We start from the raw sequence: 26,598 nt of genomic DNA, 5'->3' as shown, positions 1-26,598 counted from the left end.
CTTCTTTCATACTGTGTTCAGTATGGGGTCAATATTTGAAAAGATATTAAGCAAAAAAATCATTTATCCACTGAATTAGGATTCAAAGTTAATTTTCCAACACTTTTCTAGGAGTACCAAAACATAAACTGAATTAAAAAAAAAAAACACTTTCTTACCATTGCCTTTGTCACTCTTTTCCAAAAGTTTCTGAGCATTCTACTTTGTTACTGAATTCAAAATCAAAGAGAAAAGATCAGATACACATCCTGATTGGTGTTTTAACGTGCATAGAGTAAAAGTCCATTCACATCCAGAAAGATTTCTCTGCTGAAACTTGAAAACACAGTATGCTGAATGTTTGCCATCTGGTCTCTATCACTAGTTATATTCTACAAAATGTCTTAAAGAGTACTTTGATTCTGTTTAAGTGTGGGATGTACAGTCCGCAACAACATTATGCATATTTTTCCCTTGCATAATGCCCTGGATACAATGAATAAGGTCAGTACACACCAGATTTACCAGTAGGAGTAATGGCAGCATGGAATAAATAGTTGGCATAATAAATTCATCTCTGTTTCTCTCATTAAATATTATCATGGGACACTTAAAAACACGAGAAGTATACATAATAATTATAGAATTTAAATAACTGTTTTGATGTAGAAAAGTAAAAGGCAAGTTAACATCTTGTTCTTTTAGAAGTAGAGCATAAATTTCAACAAGGCTTTTTAATGCCTTTCTTTTGATCTTAGAACAATCACCACTCTGTACTCATCCCACGTACATATGACCTGCAGACCAAGAACAGATGTCTAAGACATTTGCTTATTTGTAACAAATCCTGACATCTGAAGATGCATTTTTTTATATATGTATGAAGATATATAATCCCATTTCAATAATTTGTGTTTGACTTTGGCATCAGAATTTCATGTCAAATATTGTAGTCAAATACCATTTCCTTTGACAGAGCTGTTGTCACTGTATGTATATATATCTATACACAAATATATATACCTGTACACAGACATATATATAGTATGTGAAACTACTAGCTAGATTCTGTTTCCTATAGTTTTCTCATGCAATAAACACCTGTGCTGAATTTCTACACATGATCTCAGTTTCAGGCTCAGGTTGTTTTTATTTGGTTTGAGACATTTTATTTAAAAAAGAAAATCTTGCTCTCTTCTAGTAAATATTGATCACAACTCTGCTAAAATTAAGGTTGGGGTTTGTGAGTTTTTTTCTTACATAAGAGGCCTGATTCTTCTTAAGTTCGTTGCTTTTACAGTGTAAAGCCACCATTTGTTATCAAATTATAACCTTCTGAATTATCTTATTTTGCACATACTTAAGAGGCAAGAGTTTAAAACTTTGCCTGCTTGTAAGTTTCACAGATAAAAGATTCTGTTTGTATAGTTTCCATGTTGGAGTCTAGTAAAACAGAATTTTGGTGAAATTAATCCCTGAAATTCGGTTAGGCTTGCTTTCATATCATCATCTGTCTTCCATTTATTTTGTTTTCCCCAGGCAACACTGGTAACATTTCTGTTACATGTGGTTAGAAGCAGAAGATATTTTTACCTTTCTCCTGTTAGCAGCTTCTTACTATATTGATTTATTATTTATATATTTATTTTCCTAGAATCATAGGTATTAAAAATGAGGCATTCTTTAGTCCATAAATATGTTCTAAAAATACTTGCTGAAACAAGGTACTACAATGCATATTCAGTCTAAAACTTCTCAGCACGGGAAATATTTTCATGCTACAACAGATTTTAGCAAGAATTTTACCAGAAATGCGTATTTTTTTCTCTTTACAGCATGCAGTAAATTAATTGGATTTATTACTGGTTTTCTCTGGTATACAAAGCAAATTTTTGTTATTTTTCTAGATGAAAATTCAGGGGATCCTTTAACAGCTCATTTGAGTTGGATACTAGCTTGTGCTAAGTGTTTAAAGTCTTGAGTACAGCCGTATCTCGAAAAATCTGTAAACTGGAGCACTATTCTTCTTTCAGTATATATATAAACACAGGGAGGCCTAATCATAACACAGATAATTTTGAATGCTGTTACTTTGAATTCAGTAAATATCAAAAAAGGAAACTTAGAATGTTACTTTTCAGCAAAAAATAAAAAGCTAAAAAATAGCAGAATTCACAATGGAGAGAAAAAGGAAATTAAGAATATTCCAGTTAAATTGGTTTACAGCCTTCAACTGAGTGGAGCATTGAATTATGCCTGTAGCAAATGAAGAGAGGGATGCATTTTGAGGTAAGAAGATACTGTTTGAAAAGTAAAGGCTAAAAGAGAGAATAAAGGTTTGCTTTTTTAAGGGGTTTATTTACAGAACTAGATTTCCACTGGTTTCATTTACCTTCATAAATAAATTTTATTTTTAAGGGGTGCTACACACTATTATCACATTATTACCAGAAACTGTGAAAGAGTTAGAAGTTTTGGAAACAAGCTTTAATGAATCAATCTTTCTCATTTGCATTTATAAATTATAAAAGTTACAAAAGTGGCAATAGCTAATCATTTGCAGTGGTTGACTGAACACTTTATGAGTACTGTGATAAGCAGAATGGAAAATCCATTACACTATATTGTTTAATTTATTTCTTGCATTAAAAACCTACAAAAACAATGCCCCAGAACAAGCATCCATTCTGTGATTGAAATATTTAAATAAAAAACTCATCATTCAATATTGATAAGAAAATCAAACGGTAGGCAACAATGTATTTCAAAATTTCTCAAATGATCAATCTGAACATATGTCTTCTCTTGTAGATTGCTACCGCTGATTGCTGGAAAAAAATTATAAACTTCAACAATACTAATCTGCCCCCTTGTGACAGACTAAGAAAAAATTGTTATATCAATAAAATCCTGGAATCTTTACATTAAAAAATGTATTTGAGAGTTCAGTAAGTGAAACGGAAATTAAATTTGGGCTGGATATATCAAAGCTTCTTGATTCTGTTGTGAGAATACAGCATCACTAGATGCAGTCCACTAAGATTCATTCACTAAATGCCAGTGATAGAATAGGTCTGTCATCAAATAGTGCTATACTTCCTGATGTCTTATACCAATTTGGGATACTTTTATTCTAATACTGTGGCTTCTTGTGTCACACAGTTCAGTGATATGACAGGGTACTTCATAAGACTTGTAAATTCTTCTTAAAAGTGAAATATTCATACATAATTTCATAGTTAGTTTTGCCTATTTTTAAGATTAAAACTGTCAAGATGATGGTTTTTTGTTGTTTTGTGTACAGAAGTATGTTAATGGCACTGTCTGGTCAAGACTAGCTTCATAAAAATGAAATACTTTCAGCTGTAATTCATCTGACTAAAAGTATAGTTCTAAAAGTATGATTTGAAAAGGTGACAAAATTACTTTGAAGGACACTTTTATTAGTGCACATATGTAGTTTAGAAAGCCCAGACCACCTATCTATTGACATTTATAGGAGCTATTCTTCAGCTCACTAATTAGAACACTCCCTCCAACACTTGAAAAGAGTCATTCTTCAGTTTCAACATTATAAGGAAATGAAAAATCAAAATAACATAATCCTTTAATTTAATTTGTAAATGACTTGTGGATGGACAGTGTTCCACTTCACTTTGAAGCATGGCCAAGTAGTCTATAAATTCTTATGCTTGCTTAAAACTTCATATTTATATTCATTAAATACATAGGTCAGGACTATAAAACATTGCCACAACAACATAATTTCTCAACATGAAAAAGTTGAAAAATAACTTTGATGCCAGAGATAACAGAGAAGTCCTAACTAAAATTTGATTAAAAGTGCTGCTTCCACAAGTAAAATAACATCTGTGTGATGCAGGATAAGAAAGAATTCCCTCTAAGTTCCCTGTTCCCAGGAGGTAACACAACAGTCAAGGGAAAACGTCATATGGCTGTTTCCACAACAAGTGATGAAGGTAAGAAAAAGGGAGAATAGTACTGCGGATGCAATGATATAGACACAGACTGCATGAGGTGAAGTTGTCACTTGAACCTCCTGGAGAGGTTAACACATCATTTTTGCAAAGTCCATCTCACTGGAGAATCTGTGTCTTACTACATCCCAATGACTGTATACCATATCCTTTGCCCAGCATAGGACATCCTCTAATCTTAATTACTCTGATTGCAAGCTTAAAAATGGCTCATTACTTACTTGTTACTCACATTAATGTAATGCCAAATTTTGGCTCTTTCTATTTAAAAGACGACATTCTTTTCTTCAAAGTTGTCTACTCAATCAGATCACACAGAAGAACGATGAAGCTATATATTCACCAATTCCAAGACACTACTTTATATCTTTTCTATTTTACTTACGTGCAGTGATCTACTCTATTACAGAGTCATAATCCTAATCACATGACAAGCAGACTACACAGCTGCAAAAAAGCAGATGGAAGGATATAACCTTTCTGCAGCTCTGTCTACATGGTTACTTTAGACAGGGTCCAGATCACCTTGCCCATGTTCTGTGCTGATCAAAAAATGCATGAGCGCAGTAAACGTCATACCGTGTCAGAACTAATCAGGCTGTTCCATGGCATGGTTAAGTAGTAAGGGCCAGACACCGAGTGCGCACACTCTCAGTTGGCTCAGAACACTTGCCTTGTGTGGTTATATCAGCTTTCAGCACCAGCACAGAAAGGCTGTGCCTAATCACAGCACGACATGTAGGCATATTCTGAATGTAAATCAGGGTCCAAAAGCATTAAAGACAACCTTCCCAGAAAAAATCAGTGAGGAACAGAATAAAAAATTAATCTTGATACCTGGACAGGGCATAGAAATATAACATTATCCAGTAGTTTCCTCTTTAAGACTAGGGATGTGTGTGTGATTCTGGAACCCACATAGCCAGCTTGTATTTTCTGCTAAGTCTCTCAAGATGCCGTTCATCTAATCAAAGAGAGACTCCTACACTACAGAAATCTACATCTGAGCTAGACATCTAGTTACCCTTTATAGTTAATGGAAAGAAACAGGAGATTTGAGGGAGCAATTAATCTCATTCTAAAGTAGACGTCTAAAAATATCCCAAATGAGTCATACCTTAAAAGTGCCTATCTCTCTTCATTAAACATAAAAGAATGTCAGACCTTTAGCTCAGACATAGACTTCAGTTCTGCATTCACCTAAAGACAAGAAAGACTAATCCCACTATCTGTACCTATGCTCCTCTAAGTGAGAATAATTGTAAGGCTTTAAAAGCTGTGAATGGTTCAAAGACCAACTTCTCATGGGCCAGGTAGCTGTAACAGAATTTTATTTTTATAATAGCATTTATAAAATAATTCTTACCTCTTGAGGTAGGTATTATGAGATTATATATATCTGAGATATTTTGTTCTTAATACCTGGCTTCATCCACATATTTTTACAAGTATCAGTCAGCATCATCTGTACTATACAGCTGTTTCCTAAAGCACAGTCTAAGGCCAAGTGCTAATTTTCTGATTGCATATTAATTGCCCAAGTAAATTGCCCAGTTCTCCAAAACATTCACCAGCTGGTCCTGCTGATGGACTTAAAAGCTTGATTTGGATCTCCTTGTATGCTCTCACATATTCTCATTCTCAGTATCTTTCCCCTCTCAGTTTGAGCTTTACTGTTTTTAGTACTTCAGATTCCTTGTTCCCATAATTGAAAGAGTTAGTGTATTAAACAGCCTGTGTCTGAAACCTGAATGAATTACCTTTATCAACCGCTTTCAAGATCTTGTCTTAGTGATCAATTTAAAACTGAACAAGAGCAAAACTGGAGTTTCCTCTCTGCAGCTGAGTGCTGGTTAGCTTTCTTAATGGTGCATCAAAGCAAAAGAGTAGTAAACTAAGCGTTAATCTATTTCATACTGCCAAGTTAATGTACCTTGCAGCACTGATACTTCATTGCTAATCTTTATTGTTTGGCTCTATGAGGAAACAACTGATTTAAAAGTTACATTATCGCTGTAAACAAAAAGTAATTATTGCACCAGAAGCTCCAATTAAGAAGTAGGTATGCCTCAGACAATGATAGATAGCTGATCTCTAGCAAAAAGTAACCCTAAGCCCTGCTGCAGAAAGGCATCTACATCAACATCCACAAGATTTTACCTCTGAAATGTAAGTTGCCAGTTTCCGAGTTCATCCAAGTTAGAAGGGGTGGCTTATTTCTTAAACCAGAGATGTCTGTATCAGAACGCCATTACACGGTTCCAAAATGACAGTTCCCTTGGCATTATGACTTGCAAGTCCCGCAGATGATACGCATTGATATTGTATGAACTCACTCTAGGATAGAATGAATTTTGCAGTTAAAATGTAATGAATATAAGATACATGACATCCCCTGTGTGTTGTGTCTGCCAACATCTTGTGAGGCTATCGACATCCTGTTATCTGTGGGCATCCATCCCCTGTGTATTGTGTGTCTGCCAACATCTTGTGAGGCTGTGGACAACCTGTTATCTGTCGGCATCCTAAGCTAAAACACATCCAAGGAGGAAAGACAGATAGCAAGAGCTGGTTGAAACTGGTAACTCACCCAACTCAGCATTTTCTGGCAAAAGGTGAAAAGTACACCTTGAGGAAGACCTACGGCCTTCCTCCCAAAGACCATCACCCACATCCCCAGGACCCCTGCCCACAATTCTTGGAAGAATTTGCACAAGCATAAAAGACTGATAAGCTAATTAACATACGAAGCGAGAGTAGGCGGGTTTAGGTAATGACTATGTATAGGCGTTAATTGAATAGTCATTGGTTTATGGTATAAATATAAGATAGTTAGTTACTTTAGACATGCACGTTAGGCGGAAGGATCCCCCGTGCATCCAGCGCTGCCAATAAAGGATACTTAGTCACTAAGAAAATTTGACTTTGTTCTTTAAATAAATGTGTAGCGTCAAAGCACGACGAAAATCTTCATCACCCAAGAAAGGCAAATGTTGATGATAAAGCTAACTTTATCTCTTTGCACTTAGCTTTGGCAGTAAGCTATTCTTACAAGTACACATAAATTATGGGTAATTCAACATACCCTCTAGTACAGTTTTTGCTCATGGGTTACTAGTGTTTCACAGCAATTGAAATTTTGCATGTGTTATTTGCAATGCTAGTATCATATATGTATCTCTCAACCTAAGTGTTGCAATATTTATTTATACTAATCTGAGCGCTACAACGAGTATACTGACAAATATTGTACACAATGAGTAACAGTGGAAAAACTTACAAAAAAGTCATCTTTTTGAAGTTCGTCACAAAGAGCTTGAGCAAAATAACCACGGTTTGACCCATTGCCTAAGAAAAAAGGAAATCCTTGACAGTTCTCCAGATGAAAATAATGCTTGTGTTAAGGATTTGTAAATTGCTTTCTTAGAGTAATACGGCCATCAGTAACACAGCGTCTATATTTTAACTGTAGCTGTAACCCCAGGTTTCCTTACCCAGATGCGAATACATTTTCACAACCGGCCAAAAAAAGTTTCTTCGCCCTTTTTTGTGACCAGCGCAAAGCAGGCGGCAGGCAGAGGGAGCGGCGCCAGCGCCCTCCCCTCAGGGACGGCTCCGCCGCGCCGAGCGAGGCCGCACCTGGCAGGTGCGGGGCCCTGTGCCTGCGGGCGGCGCCCACGCAGGGCGAACAGCCCCGGGCCGCGCCGGGCCGGGCCTGAGCAGCGACGGCGGCACGGCGGGCAGGCGGCACGGGGGGCAGGCGGCACGGCGGGCAGGCGGCACGGCCGGCGCGCTGGGGAGGGGCCGTTGGGGCGGCCGTTGGGGCGGCCGTTGGGCGGGCCCGGGCAACTGCCAGGGGTCCTGAGGCGCCAGCTCTTGCCCCGCTGGGCGCAGGCTCTGGCAGGGGCAGCCGGCCAGGCGCTGGCTCGGGGTTACCTCACCAGCAGGACCCTGGGCAGGTGATTTCTGTCTGTGGACCAGACGCATCTTTTACGGTTCTTCCCACATGCCAAAGCTTCTCCCACTCGCGGGACATGTGGCCCTTTCCGTTGGCAATGCAGGAAAGATATTTTGCCGTCCCGTTTCAAAATTCCACCAAGCAGTTGCTACAAGCCCGTAAGTAACCACGTGTGAAAAAAGTTGTAAAAAATAACCACGCTGAACCCTGATAAGAAAACCCCACTTTTGCCTGTGGGTCCTCAGGGCTGATGAGGTTCCTGTCACGGGGGTACAGCTGGTTCAAGCGCATGGCGCTCCTCAGGGGCCGGCGGGCGTTGATGGTGGGTGCTGCTCTCCCAGCGAGTGAGGAACGGCAGTTATTCCTGCCTTAGAAGAGGCAATAATGTGCTGTTGTCCGTGAACTTTGTAGTGTAGGTTAAAGGTATATTGACCCGCTGCAGAGAATGTTTTGAACTGTGTCAGCTAAGAGGACAAGTTGGCAAGGAGGTCAAACGTTCTGGTTGCTACTGCATTTACTTAAGAGAATCTCCAAGGCTCTACTTCCCTGGGTATAAGAGGACATAGATAACTTAAAGAGTTGCCCTGTTCAAAGCATCAGAAACTGTTTCAGCCTGTGCTCTGACATAAAAGCCTTGACTTATAACAGCAGTCACACTCTTCAAACTCTCAAGCTTTTTCCCCCGTTCTGTTTGTATTTGTTGTTTATGTATTTTCATCTGAGCTGTTTCCCCACTTTACCTTCCTGAACTCTATCTAGATGAAAGATTTTCACCTGGAGCATTCAGATCGCTAGGATCTCATGCATTTGCTTTTTGTTTAGATGAAAAAAAAAAAATTCGTAACTTTTAAAAATGGTTTACGACTAAATGTGCTAGTTCCAACAAAGTTTAATCCAGCATAGCACAATACGATTACTGCCTTGTAACATCCGTGTGAGAAAGAGGATATTAGTTGAGTAGTTCCTCATATTATTTCTGTGGAGAACTGTTTAATATTTCAGACTGCTACCCACTTTTATTTGGACACATTGTCTCGTTGTCTATATATTATTACGGGAAAGCAGATACTTCAGGGATTTGCCAGTCATCTAATTGTTGAGTGTCAGATTTCTTCAGAGCTAACAGTGGTTGAATGCCAGAACTATCCACCTGCTTGGCTTCTAACAACTGTCAGAACATTAACCAGGTCTTCTCTGTAAGTCTTTTTTACAAAGAAACTGAATATGGAAATGGATGACAATTCTCCCTTTTGTGTCAGAATTATTTCCTTCAGTGTTAATCCTTGTTTTCCTTGATATTATTCTTGTTTTAAAATCCTATCCAAATTAACTGATGGCCATCTGGTTTGCCAGAGTTTTGTTTCAGTGTCATATAAAACACTTCCAATCCCAAACATAGATTTCAAGAGTAGAGATATATTACTAGGGACCTCAACTTTGTCACCTTTATCTAGATCCAACAAAAACTTAGGGTGTGATTACTTTTGAGCTGCAGTGCCTAACCCCAGCGTCTAGAAGTAGAAATCAAATCTCATGAGTTGGATGCTGAGGTACCTTATCCAATGCCTGTAAAGCTACTTTCCCAGGTTCTCCGAGACAGTCCTGCAACAAAAATGTCACAGCTGAAGAATGTAAAGTGCTGAATCAATGTTAACTCATTCTGGTGGTTCAAATACACACCCAGAGAATGCAAAGTTCTTCCAACAGTCTTTAAATATAAATCAGGTATTATTGTCTGCATTATTTTAGTATTAGGTCAAATAAGGTATAATTTGTCTTTCTGCAGTCAACATTAACCCAGACTAATCACTGTACTGTTCTATATACTAAAAAAAATATGTCCTTTGTTATCCTATCTAATCAAGAACACATTTGTATTGTCAAGTGAATGTGAAGTCATGGATTTAGACACTGATAGAGGTGTAGTCTAGGGGGACTCCTGCACCTAACCTGTAAGACACATCAGGTACTCAGAAATGTCTGAAAATCACACTTCTTTTTCTTGGGACAATACAACTTGGATTTATCCTACTTTAAGCAATAACTTGAAGTAGGAAGGAATCTTGACTGGTTTCTCCAGACCTACTTTATAGTCAGTAAAGTAAGATAGGCAGAAGACAAATCACATCTCAGGAGGACTGAATCATCCTCTGGAGATGCTCTTCTACTTCCCTAAGTTGTGCAGAAATTAGAAGATATATATATATATTTGCCCCTTTATTTAAGTGCTTGTAGTTAAATAGGATGATTTCAGCCCCTGAAGTCTGACTAAAGTCTGCATCTTTTGAGTTCCCATATGCTTTTGTGTAACTGCCTACTCTGGAAAATAATCACTTAAAACGGAAGAGTCTCCTTGTATTATTTTTTAAGAATTGCCAATAATTTTCCTCCTGTAATTATTGAGCCTTTGTATTTTCTATATATGCAGGGAAACCTAACTAGGAAACTAAAAACATGCCAAAAATTCACTTGCAGGCAGGATTTATGTTAATGATGTTGTAACATCATGTTGAAGCTTACATGAAGATTTCTTCTAGTATTTATAAATGTACACTACCTCTACAAGCCACACTGATTTAATATCCTTTGAAGACATACATATAATTTTGTAGGTCCTTATGTAGTTAACTCACCTATTAAACCGATGTTCTATTTATGGAATAATACAGCACATTCTCTAGCAATATGTGGTCATGTAAAAAAAGACCCTATCACACAGACACAGGAGGAGATAGAGTAAGGTTGCTATGGGAACCTTAGCTCTAAATGGTCTGGCTTTTGTTGGCTTAAAATCTCAAACATTGTGTTGCATTAATTATGTTTTTGTTAAGGGTCTTTGCATTGAGTATGAAATTTATTGCATTTCTGTTTCAGTCTTACATGTATATATGCAACATTTTTCAAAACAAAATGACATGTGTTAGCTAATACAAGAAAAGAAGATGTGTTTTATTACCAAACTGAATTATGGCACTGAAGAAAATACACTCAAGAAATAGGGACAAGATTTTTTTATTCATCTAGCTAAATTTCAGCAATTATATAAATTATATATTATATAAAAATATCCTCAGTTATTGAATATGAATCATGGACCCTAATAAACTAATAAAGCAGAAGCAGCAGTGGGAGGGAGCCACAACAAAAGGCGGAATAGGGTGGCAACTGTGGGAGAATAGGGTTGGAGAAATCTCTGTTGGAAGCACGGGAAGGATTTTGGTACTGAGAGAGTAGGTAGAAAGAAGCTGAAAACACAAACTGAATGAAGGGAAAGCGCCAGAGAGAAAGATTTTAGGGCAGATTAAGGGAAGGGAAGAACTGGAGCAATGACAGACAAGAAGTTGAATGATTGTATTTATTGCAGGAGATGCAGGGAGAAGTGAGATAGGAGGGGATAAAGATACTCTGAAAACAAGGTTGAGTCTGCCTGGGGAGGAGGAGATGGTAGTTGATATGCTGCTATTAAATATACTGATGAGGACAATAATAGAACTCAAAATAACCCCAAATTATGAAAACATTGTTAATCAGATCCTACAAACTAGAAACCATAAAAGCATTGTAACATAGTTTAACATAGATAGCATATATATTCTAAGGCCTCCGAATCTGCTGTACGTAAGCAACAAAGTTTCATGCAATAAGAAAGGAAACATCCCTACAGCATTGAATTTCTTCCCAATATATTTTAAGTGTCATTTGATGATTTTCCTCTTGGAAAACTACTTATGGATAATGAATAAAATTTAATTTTCCTTTCTTTAAATTATATTATCTATACTTAAGGAGATTGTATTTAATTTGCTAAATTTTCCATAGAATGATTACCATCTTTATTCATCCTTATGGGTGGTACAGAGTCTGGAATTTTTATGATGAAAACTGATACAGCACTTTAAAACTTTTTTATGCTGAAAAACAATACATTTAGCTTCTATACCACAAGGCAGCAAACAGGACAGACCAATAATAGGTCAGCTCCACTTTCAATGTCCTCATATGGTAACCATAATTTAAACAGTCTGCTAAAATTTCACATTGTTTTAGCAACCATAAATCCTCAGTCAAAGTCCATGTATCTTCAAACTGATGGAAAACTGATTGGGTTTTGTATCTTTATTTTGTCTAGAAGTAAAGAAAACAACACATGTGATCTAGACACCTTTTATAGAAATTTACAGAATACAGTATATTATAGTAAGCAAATTTAATCACAAGTTACAGGGTTTTCTCAAAAAGAAATAGAGATCAACGTCTTTATAATATTAAAAGGAACATCTTTCTAATGAGCACTAAGCAGTGTGAGTAATATGCTTCCTTATGTTCACAAACCACTGTGGACCTCATGCTCCCTGAAAAGAGAAATACCTACTTAAGCAACTCTCAAGAATTTTTAGCATGAAAAGAAGTGTAACATCAAAACAAGTCTAATCCACTCCTGTAAAAATTTGCAGGCTAATCACCTACTGGTTATGCTCATAGTAGTTAACATCTCCTTAGCTTTTGGCAAAATCAACAGCAATACTAGTGACATTTTTATGAGACATGGGGGTGTTATAGGGTCGCCAGTGATTTCGTGACAGGACTCAAGAGTGGTGGCAGCTATTTCCTGACCTCATTGTCTCCTAGCATCTTGCCCTTCTACTTTTAACAGCTACATGTGACTACCTGAGGAAGAATGTGACCTGATGGTACCCATTAGGAATAATACACCAATGACAATCAGATGAATCTAATTTTTATACATGCAGCTAATGATAAGGATTATATACACCTGGAATGAATCAAATGACTGACACTGCCATTTACAAAAAAGCATATAAACGTGGAGAATCTTTAAAGTTAAAATAAATGATTGTGTTAGGCCACTTTATCAATTGGGAGAGCTTGTTAACAAACACTACAGAAATCACAAATCACTATGAGTTACAACATCCTCTCCCACTGAGATGTCCTTGTACAGTGTAACTGTGAGCACATGAGACAACTCTCATTTCTTTAACTTCCCGTCTCAGGGCTTTATATTGTTTACACCAATTGAAGTTCTCTACAGACTCCAGCAGGGCCAAGGCTCTACTCCATGAATATTTCTCACCTTTTATTTCACAGGTATTATACAGGGGCTAGTTTGTATCCATGCCATTCTGGAGAAAATTTCATCTTGCCTTGAGCCTTCCAAAAACACATTCCACCATTTGACAATTACTGTACGTATAACTGAGTCTTTCATGTGGACTGGTGTTGTTAGGCTATAACTCCATTACAGAATGTAAATTACATCTTCAGAAAAAGTATGGGACATCCACATCCTTCTAACAGAGGGAATATTCCTCATCTTGTGGAAAAGAGACTGAGAAGAGCAAAGAACTCTGGATGTCTGCACAGATAGGAGGGTCATCTTAGGCATCTCTGGGACTTGCATTCATTCCAATCTCCTGAGAATCACTGGAAAGCTCTGATGTCACACTACAGTTTTGTCCATCTTCATTGGAAGGGTTGGCATTCAGGATCAATAGGGAAAGAATGCTGGTGGTACTGACTCTAGTAAGACATTAGTCGCTGTTGTCTATCACTTCTTAAAACTGAACCAGGAAATAGGCTGAAAAAATGCATTCTCAGTGTTTCACTGACAGTCTGAGAGAGGCACTTGTTCCTACACAGATTTATCCTAGCTATAATTCTACTATTATTTTCACTGCCAGGCCACCAGTGTTGCGAGTAACTAACAGGGGCTTAGGTTAAGGACAGGGTTAGAGTTCAAAGTGATCTGGATAAATTAAAAGAAATTATCTAAAATCGGCAAGACGATATGCAGTGAAGACCAGTAGAAAATCATAGACTTCAGAAGGAAAAATCAAATGAACTAATTCAAAATGAGATATAGCTGGCTAGGGAACAACAGTACAGAAAAGGACCTGAGGTTTATATTGCATTACAAATTGACCATGATCTAACTGTGGTTTTGTTGAAAAATATTTTAGGACGTATTAAAGGGAATCACAGTATGTCAGAAGCCAAAGACAGTAATTCTGCTTTATTCCGCTTTGGAGAGACGTACATTAGTATGGCATCCTGTTTTGAATGCCCCACTTTAATATACAGCTAAGTTAAAGAGACTCTAGAGGGATTAAAAATAATAAAGGAAGACTGAAGGAACTAGAGAAGGCTGAGAAATACAACAGCAGTCTCTCAGTATAGAAAAGTTACTCAAAAGAGCACAGTGAACTCTAATTAAGGTAGAAGAAGAAACTTCTTTGTAGAGAAAATTATTTACGTTAATATGTGAGAAACCCCCACCTTTCTGATACACTGTGGAGCCTGAAGATCAGTCTTCAGCTGAGACTTTTATGGGCACATGCCAGTGATGTTTTAAATCTTTACCACTTAAGTCTATGCAGGACAAATGAAATTATTTCTTTGCATCTTTCAAATCCTGTGTTGTATGGATTCTAGTCTCTGCAGTATGGTTATTCCTACATATGCTTTTACTGGCTCCACTTCACAGATGAGACTGAGTACACTACTGTACTTAACCACTGAAGTAGAGACAGAAAGAAGTACATCCATCTTCATAGCCCAGGTCTCTAATCTCCTTTGTACATTGAGAAAAAGGTTTCAGAAGTTCTTCAGGTTAGAAGGGGAATTTGTAAGAAGCAAATTCAGTGTCTTAGCCAGCAGCATGAGCGGTAAGGAAGTTAAGTCACGAACACTGACTATACGTGGGATGTAGTGATTTTTTGCCTCTGCTTTCATTATGATTATGATACAACTGCTTGTACACAAACCTGACCTTTTTCTTTGCTTTAGTATGTATTTTTGCTTATATGTGTGTGTACAGGCTAGTATTTGCTGTTTTATGTGCCCTTGGTGTAGTTTATTTTTATAAATGTGATTTGCATATATACATAATAACTTTTGCTAAAAGATTGCCTTAATTGCTCTGAAACCTAAGTATTCTTAAAGCTTTAGACAAATAAGTATCTAATGAAACAGGCAGGGAAAGGTGATCCTCCTCTAAGATGTGTGACCCTGCTGAAACAATTTCAGTTAGATATTTTCTATTATAGGCACTTGCTTAAATTAGACATCTCTACTAACATAAAGATCTTGAGAGTAATGATTATTGACAAAGTATCTCCAAGGTTTTCAGCTACAAACCAGTTTCCTTTTCTGATGGGTGTGAGACCATTATAAAGAGAGACCATCTGTAAGTTATGTTAGCTGGCGATTAAGAGCATGTGTTTCTTTTCATGTGTGATTGTGAGAGTGACTTCTGTGTAACAGCATACAAAAAAAGTTTAACCATCTATTAAATGTGTCTAAAAATACTTTAGAAGCTGACTTAGGCATATTTCTTACTGATTTGAAAAGCAAGAGATTAGTGACAGGGTCTGACCCTGTGCATATATGCACAGTATGTTTTCTATGCTGGATGTTTTTGGATGCCTGATGTGCCTTAAGCAACAGCCTGAGTCTTGCTGTGCTTTATTTTATTTTTATTACAGTAAATTTTTCTATTATTTTATTTTTCTGATTACATAGTCTTTGATTTTAATATTTCATGCTGTAGATGCATTCATTATATTCTTTCTGTTAGTACATGAAAGACTACCGTGATTATGCCATACTATTTTTGTTGACAAATAAAACATTTTCTATTTTTCCTCCTTTAAATCAGTTAGAACTTCTGCTCTTATTAGTAAAATGATGAAAGAGTTACACTGGAAGACAACAAATTTACACTGTTGCCTAATCATAAAGCTTGGATTGCAATCAATAAGTATATTTCATCAGCCTCTATGCAAAAACATATTTCCTTTACAGTATCACCGTAAAAGTATTAAAGGAAAAATTTCTTTCCGATTAACAAGAGTTGTTTCAGGAAACTTATAGCAAATATGATAAATTGCATCAGAATATACTGAAATATCTTTTATACAGATATTTTGACTATACACTGGGAAGTAGATTCTAGGTATCTCAGATCTGATGTATGCTCTTGAGCCTTTTATGTGCTCTGCTTTTACAACTTACAAAACTACTATCAACAGTTCTGCTTTTCTTTAGTTAAAGATCAATCTTTGACTCAAAATATGTCATAAAATAATTACCCAATGTACATTACTAAGGAATAATCAAAACCATGGAAGATTATCCAAAATTTTTCAGATGGAACATTTTATATTTGATTTATAATTGGTCATTTCTTCTTCAGTGTGATCCCATGCATACATTTTAAGTAATTTTCTTTTATAAAGAGTTTTACTTTTTCTTGTGATCGTAACTACTCTTCTGCTTAGAGTAGTGATAGGTCACTGATGTAATGGTTCTGGGCTGTGCACCAAATTCTGTTACTTTCTTCTTCTAGAAAAAATGGCCTTCCAGGTGCAGCCCAGACCCTAACAAAAAAAAAAAAAAGTTTCCAAAATTAATATCTAATGCTGTGTTGTGGCTAACGATACTAACACACCTCTCAATCACTCTTCTTATATCTATAGATCTCACTTTGATGCTTAATGAGTTGTAATTTTTTTAGCCCAACACAGTTGCTTCATCTCATTTTCCAACAAAAGAACTCGCAGATTTAAAGCAAAACTCTTCTCTTTTGAGTGGTTATAATGTAGTCATGACTAAGTGCAGCAGATATTTAAGCAACAGCCACAGCAATGAATAGTGGGATTTTTATTTTCAAAAGGTTTATTAGAGTAGCAGGAAACCTCATAGGTATTTGTTTACTATAGTTATTCTCCAAGAACACAATATGGCATTTTACAATAGTAGCCTGATCAGATTTAAAAAACAGGTCTCCTTCAAGGAAGGAGTTAAGAAAACATTTTAGACAAAGTCCCGATCTTAGGCGTCCATAGTTACCTACTACCTACTCAACAAGCTGTCTTTGATACCAAAATTTAACAAAAAGCTTTTCCACATCCTGCTGTATCATTCTAAGTCTTAGCACACAGATGAATGGTACTTCTCCATTTAGGAAGGTTCCTGAAGAGTTAACTACAGTATGGAACTATCCTGGAATAATACCAAGTAAAAAATCCCTACAATTAAAATTAAAACACTAGCTTTAATAGTAAGAACAAGACATTGCAAGCACAGGAAATAAATCTGATTTTGCTTTAAAAATGCACAGAGACAAAACCAGGCATCAGTCATGAGGACAACAACAAAACTGTTGTTTTTTTAACAGAGGACATAGATTGTGCATCACAAATACATTCAAGGAACAGTTCTAAGAACAACAGTGGAAAACAGAGAAAAATAATTCAGCCCATAACCATTATTTTCTGAAAAGTGGGACTGTTAAAAAGCATTGATTTTATAGTATGTAGAATGAGTTCTTGGGTTGTAAATAACAAAAAATTGTTCAAGGTGCCTATAAATTCCCTGAAATTTCTATACACAATTTATGTAGCAGTAAAGAAAATTAAGTAGCATACACTACCACAACTACAGAAGCTGCAAAACTGCAATCCCAATTCCATTTTATTCCTTAAGTAAGGAAATAGTGTTTCTATGGAGTAGCCATCCCCATTTTGTTGGCTAACCTTAAAAACCATAGAGGAAACAAGAAATAATCGGAAAGAATCAGAAATACAAAGACAAAAAGATGTATTTTTTCCATAATTTCAGTACAGAATCATCCAAGCCATATTCATTAATAACAAATTTTTCACTGTGGGAAGAGATGGAAAAATTAGATTTCTAAGGCAGACCAAAAATTCTTCATCATTGCTTAATGAAGCAATCAGCTTTTCACTCTCGCAGTGCTGTGCCAACAGAACTATGCACATGCAAGTGTTCGTAAATTCAAGATCTTAGATTGTGTGAACTACACATAGTGGGACTAGTCAACTTCTAGTCGCTGCTAAAGGCCAGGAAGGTGATCTAATGCATTTTGTCTCTGGGCTCTTACTCTGAGAATACATTTTGGCCAAGAAGAGAAAGACGACTCAGTAAATTCTGTATCATTTCTCCCAGCAGGAAGGGGAAATTCGCATTGATCACTCAGGTACTTCTTATACATGAAGAAAAGCCTCTAGTTTTAAGCAAAGTTAAGAGGATGCTTTAAAGGTTTTCTAAGATTTGAGTGTCATCAGTATTGCATTCCCTCACAAATACTTTTCAAATTAAAAAAAAACCCACACTTTTTTTTTTTTAAAGAACAGACTACTAATAGAAGCTTAATGAAAAACAAATTAAAAAGAAATCTGACTGCATACTATTCTATTGCACCCTTCAAGAGCTTCAAAATAAAGGAAAAAATAACACTGCAGTGACATGTAAATTTGGGGCAGCTCTTGTTCATAAAAAAGTAAATGTTAAATCAGCAATCAAAAAATCTAAAATCAACCATGCATCTAGATGAATATTGGTAACATCTTCCCTTGTCATTTCTACTTCTGCTTTAAAAGGTATTTTAATCTATACTGTGCCTCAGTTCGCTAAAAATAAGACTATGAAGCCCTATTTGATGCCTTTACTTGACCAACAAAAGCACACTAGCACACTGCCGTGTATCAAACATTTATTCAAATAACTCATAATCATAACTCGTAATCCCTAGTTTTTAAAAAATTGTGAAGAATTGGGTAGACCTGAATCAGTCTGGTCTCAACTGTCAACAGGGACTTTTTGTTGTGGATTAATGCTATAACCTATGCAGTAAGCCCTCCATCTAGACATTGCCTTTCTGAGACACAGTAGGCCCTTTTTTGAAAATTAGATTCTAAATTTCCTTTTTTCTGGTTTTATTTGAGTTTTAATATTAGGCTTCTATTAAACATATGGTCTTCTGGTTTCTGTATAATTAGCTTGCACCGATTTTTCCTAAATGTTTCCAGTTAATTTCATTACTAATGAAGCAAAAATATTTTGTCATTCCACTTTCAGAAAAAGCCTTTTTTCTAAGGAGTTTCTGAAGATCGAGATACCTAGGTTTGCCAGTACTGTTCCAGCTTTTGGAATTCTAATTGCTCCTTAGCTCTGGTGGTGTGATGTAGCATTCGGGGATCTGTCTGATGTCCCTTGTGTCTTACCCAAGCTAGCTCTGCACTCTCCTCGGCTTCTTTTTACCTCCTGCTTGTGTAAAAACTGAGCGCTGTCACTTAGAAGTGTTTTTAAGCACATTGGTTTATGAATATGGTTGGTGTCAATACAGAAAGTTTGTTAATGAAAGTAACAAATTTAGAAGACTTAGAGGATATTGTTTTCCTTTATTTTTAATTTTCATATGCACTGGGTACTTGAATTTACCTAATTCAGGAATTCAATCTACAAATTGTTTAAGGTCAGACATTTTTGGAAGTTCACTTTTCAGGGATTAGTCATTTTAGAAACTAGGTACTTAAGTTAGATATAAAAATTCTCCAATTCTGCAGTACAAGCGGGGTCAGTAGAATTTGATGAAGCAACCTGTCCTAGCAAGGAGTATCTAGTTTTCCCTAACTGGACTGTCATAATATACTTTCCAGTTTTTAAAGGATGTATGGTTTTGATACTTAGGCTTCACAAGAAAAGGTTTTTAAAATGTAAAACCTTACATGCCAAAACCGGTTTTTTGAAGTCAAATACACCCAAGACCATGACTTGCAATTTCTGTATACTTGGCTTAGCAACGTTGTACGTTTTCCAGAATCCCAGTTTTGGATTCAAACACGCCTTTATTAGGCAACAGAAGGTTTTTATGTTTTGTAAGAATCTGTAAGGCTTTTGTGGCCTTTTGCCTCAGCGTGAGCGAGGTGAGAGACCGCCGGGCCTCGGCCTTGTACCGTGGCCTCCCGCACTCCTAAAACTCCATTCATTTTACGCAGGCCGATCCACCTCCTCGCCTCCCCGAGGCTGCTGCCTCCGAGCTGATCAAGGGGGGAGCGGGAGAGCCCGAGGCACCACCGGCCGCAGCCCTGCTGCGGCCATTTTACCGTCTAGGGGCCGGGGAAGCCGGCAGCCCCCAGTGCCGGTGGCGGCCCGGCCGGGCTGCGGTGCCGGGGTCCCGGCAGGGACGAGCCGGTGAGGCTCCGCCGCGCCGTTCACGGCGGAGAGGGGCGGCAGCGCGGCGCGCTCCGTTTCCTCGTCCTCCCCGTGTGCTCGGAGGCGCCTCCGACCGAGTCCCGGCCAGGCCCGTCTGCCCCGCCGGGCGCCATCGGCGGCTGCTGGGCCGTGCCCGGCTGGCAGCCGCTCGGGGGGCTGCCGGCGGCGGACGCGGTGAGGGAGGAGCGGGCGCGCTGCCGCCGCTTCCTCCTGCGGGGCGGCCGGAAGGCAGCGCGGCCCGGGCCGCCGTGCGCGCGGAGTGGGGAGCGGGAGAGGGCCGGGCCTCGGCGGCGCCGCTGCGGGTCACCCAGCCTTCCGCAGTGGGGGGTGGGCGGCGGAGCGCGCAGGCCGGGGGAAGGGCCAGGCCCCGCCGCCCCTCTGGGCGATGGAGTGAGGGAGCGCGGCTCGGCAGCAGGAAGATGGCCGGTGGCGGCGGCGGCGGCGGCTGCAGAGACAGCTTGTTTCTGGAAGGTGCGTGCATGGCTGAGAGGGGGGGAATGTGGCCCATGGGCTGCGTTTCCCTTCTGGCAACCAGTAAGGGGCACGGTACAGACTGGGGAACGGGGGAGGCGGGCGTGTGTGTGTGCATCGGGGGGGGGGGGGGGGGGAATGGGTCCCCTTTGGGGGACGACGACAATGAGAGGTGGCTTCGTGGTGGGGGAAGGGTGGGTGCTGTAAGGGGTGGTTTCATTTGGTGAAAAGAGACCTGCTTTTGAGGGAGGGCTTAGTGAGGGTGATTTGATTTCTTTTTCTTTTTCTTTCTTTCTCTCTGTTAATGTTTGGAGGCTTTGGAAGCGCAGTGTTTCCTTTGTAGCGGCGGAGCGCTGGGAGCAGCCTGGGCTTGGTGCAGCAGGGCCGGTTCTGCAGCGGGAGGAACCTTCTCTCGGCGGGGCGGTGGGCTGGTGGGCGGCGGGCAAGGTTAGTGCGAGGTGAGGGGTAGCGAGGGTTGCCGTGCCGCCTCCCCGCCGCACTTCCCTGCCTTCAGCCTGCGCCCAGGCCCCGGCCTAGCGCCTACCCTTTCCCCCCACCGTAAAATGAGTCTCGTCTGCTTCTAAAACGCTCCTTTCAAGGTTTGGGACTGAGGTTAATTTGGGGAGGGGGATCGCGCTTACATCTGTGATACGAAGACTATGGATTTATCAGCTGCCACTGAAAGAAACCTTTAGCGTTTATAAAGCCTCGAATAATCTTTTTGATATATGGGTTTGATGGGGTTTTTTTGTCACTGTAAAGGTCTTAATTACAATGCAAAAAGTCTCCTGAAATTCGAATATCATTAACTATTGAGCTTTTATATAGTTTTGCCGAGTAAAAGAAAATCTGCTATTGTAGTCTTGCAAAATTGCTATAAGCACACATCCTGATGACATAGACCAATAATCTGCTAAATTCTGCTACATTACCATGATGATAGTGAAGAAAAAAATCTATGTTAATGAAATAAATTACTCCTCATAAGTAGAGTTTTTCAAGTCAGGGATAAGTTTAGCATTGGAGGTTCTGTAGTACCACTGTTAAACAGAACATGCCTCTTGCAGCTTTTCTCTTGCTGCAGGATGCTGGGTTTTGGTTTTAATTCCTAGATGTTTTGAAGTAGAAGTACTGGGAAGTACTGTGTGAACAAAATACTGCTTGTTGTTTTGAGTGATTAATCTGAAATTCTGATGTTCAGAAACTTTCTAGTTAATACGGGCTGTCACATTACTGCCCTTCCGCCTTTTAAAGTGTTTGGTGGTGAAATGCAGACAACTCCATTTTTTCCTGAACTCTTTCCATAGAGCATAGTGAGGTTTGTGCAGACAACTAATAGTGTCAGGGTGATGACTGGTCACTGTCTTCTGTGTGCACCTTGGCTACTTGCTGGTTGGACAGGTGGCTAAGAAAAGACAGGGTTTTTGCTTATGAGAAAGATCTCTTTCCAACAGCAGAACCAGTGTGACACTGGATAGCATCACCGTTTGAAGCTTCACTATTCCATGATTGATGAACTGAGTTATCAGCTGGTTTTGTATTTCCCCATTATTTGGGGTTGTGTTAATTTTAGGACTGATGATGTGATGGAAACCCTAAGAGTGTGAGAGTGTGCATGCATGTGTGAAGAATGCCTAATGTGGATGGTGGTGACAAAAAATTTCTGAGGGTGGCCCAAGTTAAAATGGGTCGATAGTACTACAGCAGATCTTGTAAGAGCTGGTAAACTTGGTACTGATTTGAAGCAAAGGAAGAAGGCGGCTTTCAGATATTATTTGAGAGGTTCTTATTAGGGATGTTGGCATTCTAGGAAAAAGTAAGGTCATAGAATATATATATTTATCATGTGGGGGTTTTGGCAATCTGTAATTTGGAAATGTACACAATACATTCAATCAATCTAATGATGTTAGAACCACCATTGTTCAAAGGCTAGACAAGGACGAGACTGCCAGACTTGTGAGACAAGTATAACGTGGACAAAAATTGGGATAAAAGTGTATACAGTAGGAAATACGGCAACTTCTATTGCATGAGCCTGGATTTATATCTATAACTTGTTGGTGTGCATATATTTCATGGGCTCTGTTGAAGTCTGTGTAAGCAACAATTAAAAATTGTTTACTTGATGTTTTTGGAAGCCTTACATTAAAGGCTGCTGAGGTGGGGTAGTCCTCTGTCCCTCCCTGCCATCAATGCACTAAACAAATTATGTGCGAAATGGATGTTAGATCTGTCACTAATTGAACTCAGTCTAATGGAAACTGTGTTGTTTAAATATGTACCTGTATCTGTATGTGTGTTGGCATGGTAATGTTGACTATCAGTCAGACTTAAGATGAACATAGTTAACTGAAATTAATTGCGTTTAAGTATGATAGTTGTTCAGAATTTAGGTTTTGATTCCGCAGTCCAGTAAGATACTACTTTTTTTCTCAATTAGTGTAACAGATGTTACTATGAAGAAATATGGCTGTCATTCTGCTGCTAAAGTGCTTTTTTAAAATATTTTTATTATTTTATTCTCCAATAAAACCAAAATGGTCTTTCTGAGAGGGTGTTCCTTGGGTGATTTATCTGTTGCCTTTCTGGTAATGCTGTTCTTGAACACCATGATTCATACCCGTACATGTTTTTTGTCCAGTTTTGCGTATCTAATGTGGCTTCATTTTTTATGTTGTTGTGTAGACTGTTTAATGGAAAATGTGAAAAATATGCCTAGAACTATAATGTTTGACTCTTTAAAGCTACATTAGTTATCATTCTGGAGCAATGCCAACACGATATATACACTGCTATGCATAACCTGCATGTTTACTTTTCCTGAAATGTCAGGACTGTTAGATTTTAGAAGTGTGGAAAGTACCTTATTTTTATTATTTAAGCCAGTTTGCAAGTGGAATTAGTAAAACTTTTCGGAATTTACTTTCCTACAGTAAGGTTTCAAAGTTATAAGCAGAATATGCAGAAATTCAAGCTAATTCATACTAACAAAGTAGTCCTGTTGCATAGGAATTCTTTTCAGATTTAGATTAGTAGAGATTTAGTGATTGGAGGTATCCATCCTCAGGAATTCCTGTGTTTTTTTGATGGATAGTTACAGCTAAAGTACAAAGCAATGATAGGCATATCTGTTTGGATTGAGATTGGGGGATGTTCAGCTGTGGGAATAGGGAGTACTGTTCCTCTGGAGAAAAATTGTGGTAACTCTTGTTATATTGTTTCCTTGGGTAATACTGAGTTGCAAGGAAATTGTAATTTCCCTTTTCCAGCCTTAAATTTAAAGTTTCCCTACGTTTATGCAGTAGACAACAGTCAAACTTTGAAGTATTCCTAATTGCATGTATTTTCAAGAAGAAGAAACATTTTATTCCTTCCTGTTTTCTTTTTTCAGTCTCCTGATGTCTGAAAACCAATATTGAATTTTCTTTTTGAGGATCTCCTTTCTAAGGAATGTTGCCAGTTTCTACCTTCAGAGCTGCGGAGAGATTTCAGTGCAGTCATGGCAGGAATCTGCTCAATTTTCATTGCATTTTCTTGGTTACAGGTTTCCTGATAATGATAGAGAAAACTATGTGGACTACCCATTAGCAGCAGCAGCAGAAGAAACTTGACAGTTATATGCCAGAGGATTCTAGAGACTGCTTTGCTTTTCACTCAGCTCATGTGTTAAGAATTGCCTTCACCAAAGCAAGGGTTGTAGACTTGCACATTTTCTTAAAGGTAGCTAAGGTTCTGGAGTGGTACAGAAACACACAGCATTTGTGTATTAGTGTATAGACAGAGTTGCCATTTGAAGTGGTGGTCAGCCTTTCCTGCCTTTTTTTTCTGTGGGGCTTCCCCCCCCCCCCCCCCCCCCCCCCCCAATCTTTTAATCATATTGAGAAATCTCTGACAGGACTAATACAAATTAGGAGGGCAGAGTGGAGTTCATATTCAAATAGAACACTTGAAAATTTTCTACCTGCTCTGACTTCTCTTTATTTTTAATAGTGAAATTTAATTATTAATTGTAATTGCCTCTGAAGCAGTCTCTGACACTTTGTTTATGACCTAGTGGAGATATTAGCTTGAAAATGGGGGGATGCTTCAGGTATCATTCACCTTCTTTTGTGTCTTTTTTTTGTCATAATCTAAACTCATGCTTTGCGCTGTTGAATTGTTGTCAGTCCCATCAATGTCCAGGCATGTTTTTTCCTTTCTTCTTTTTTTCTTGAGAGTGGTTTTCTATCTGAAAGTGGGAAATTTGCGACTCTTTCATAGCTTGCTTATGGCTCCCAGTCCTCTGATCCATTCAGAATGTCTTTCCAGTACTGCGTAAATGCCTTCTCAGACCTTTGTTCAGCTGTCCTTCCCAGTGGTTTTAAGAATAAGAAACCTTCTCGTTGACTTCAGTGACAGATTATTTTCTAAGAGTGAAACCCACTTGTCGAGAACTATTTCTCAGCAGTCAAATTGAAACTATCTTTTTACTGTCTTTTTGTATGTGCCAGCCGAACTTGGGTGATAGGTGGCATGAAGTATTAAAAAGGCAGAATGCTGCTTAAGGCGTGTAGAAAGATACAAAAAATAAACTTAATTTATCTACTATTAATACTCTATAACATTTGTTGTAATGTGCTTGGTAGCATGTTCTAAAACAAGGGCCTGTGTCCAAGTCCTCTACCATATCATCACCACCTTTTAAATTTGGAGATGTAGGATTCTAGGAGCCCAGGCTTGTCCTTGGCTTTCTGAATTGAAAAACATATCTGTGCAATTCTGATTTGCTATTATGGAGGCATTTATTATTTGGTAGTTTTTCCTAAGTAGCTGCTGCTATAATAATTTTGCACAAAGTGGGACACACAAGCTTCAGGTGAAAAGAGTAACTGTCTTGTATGGGATGCCTCGTTCATTATTTTCTGGCACCTGGATTTGATAGTAAAGGCACCACTCTTTCCTCACAAAAAGTACAGAAATTCTGGGGTTTAGTCACCCAAAAAAATTTAAATTGGGAGTGTTTTTAAAAGAGATCCTTACTCTCCTCTTTATGTAATTATAAATAGAAAAGTAATAGTAATAACATAAGTAATAATGTCAATATGTGGCTTGATAGCAAGCATAAACCAACATTTTGCAAATGTCATGCTTGCGCAGATACTTTTGTGATAAGCCTATTTGGGTATTTTCGTCTTTTGCTTCTTGTTTTATGTACAAGGATAAAACATAATGGATTATTTATTGTAATGGTTTCAACAACAACTTTGGCTTTTATTACTGTAGTTTCTGGAAGACTGCATGGATTTTTGTGCAGTATCAGACTTCACCTTTTCTATAGAGTTTTAGCTATGTTTCTTGAGATAACTGAGATGTGTCAAGGTGTTTTGTGTTGAAGTTAAGTCCTATAATCTGAGACTAATTGCCAAACTCACCACTTGTAAATATTACTTTATAAGATTATGAGGGGATTTTGAGTCATCTCTCATCATTTTACCTCTTCCCACTAACAGCTATTAAACCATTCTGTTTGCAGAGGCCTAGAGATCTCACATGTAAATAAATATCTAGAAATTTTGTGAAACTTGCCCACTTCCCATAAAACAGAGAAGTCAAAGTTAGTGTCCTTGAAGTGAAGGTTTTAGTATTTCCTCAGCATGGTTTAGTTTGCTGCTAACTGGCTGAACATTCCAGGGTCAGAGCAGCTGGAGGACTTGGTACACAGGACAGTGTATGCTTCCATCTGTGTGTGTGTTGCATAAAAGAGTGCAAGATTGTACAAGATAGCTTAAGATCCTGCAGGAGACTGAGAAAAGAAGATAAATAAAAATGCAGCTGTTATGGTGCGGGAGGCTGTAGAGATACAGGGAACATACTCCTTTTTTGGGAAAAAAGGGCAAATGTAATTCTTCTCTTAACTTTGTTGTTCTAAAATGCACTTCTATTGGGGTGTGGGTGAGGCTAAAGCAGATTTGGTGGGTTTTTTTCTTTTGGCATGTATTTCAGCACCTATTTGGTTTCAATTTGGAGGATTTTTAAGGCAGGCATATTCTAGATTGAAACGGATATTCTGTGCTTGATTACTTAAAGTGAAGCAAACTAAAGCACTAGTAATAATATTACTAGTCTTATTATATAGCATTAAACCTGCTGGTAATTTTATCTTACACATTT

The 26,598-nt window shown here is 38.3% G+C and overlaps 1 protein-coding gene across 5 annotated transcripts in view; it reads left to right on the top strand.

The window, feature by feature from the left end:
• Nucleotides 1–7,963: 7,963 nt before the first annotated feature.
• SENP6 (SUMO specific peptidase 6) overlaps nt 7,964–26,598 on the top strand; it is a 91,628-nt gene continuing 72,993 nt past the window's right edge. For 4 of the 5 annotated variants that reach the window (XM_040597637.1, XM_040597636.1, XM_040597634.1 and 1 more), the window contains exon 1: nt 19,738–20,445. In XM_040597637.1, coding sequence (XP_040453571.1) covers nt 20,394–20,445 — 52 coding nt within the window. In that variant the 5' untranslated portion in view covers nt 19,738–20,393. Of the gene's footprint in view, nt 8,094–19,737; nt 20,446–26,598 lie in introns of those variants that run through there. The other variant, XM_040597635.1, reaches the window with a different exon arrangement.

Source organism: Falco naumanni, chromosome 6, assembly GCF_017639655.2.
Source record: "Falco naumanni isolate bFalNau1 chromosome 6, bFalNau1.pat, whole genome shotgun sequence".
Lineage (NCBI taxonomy): Eukaryota > Metazoa > Chordata > Aves > Falconiformes > Falconidae > Falco > Falco naumanni.
This window is presented reverse-complemented; position numbering and strand designations above follow the sequence as displayed.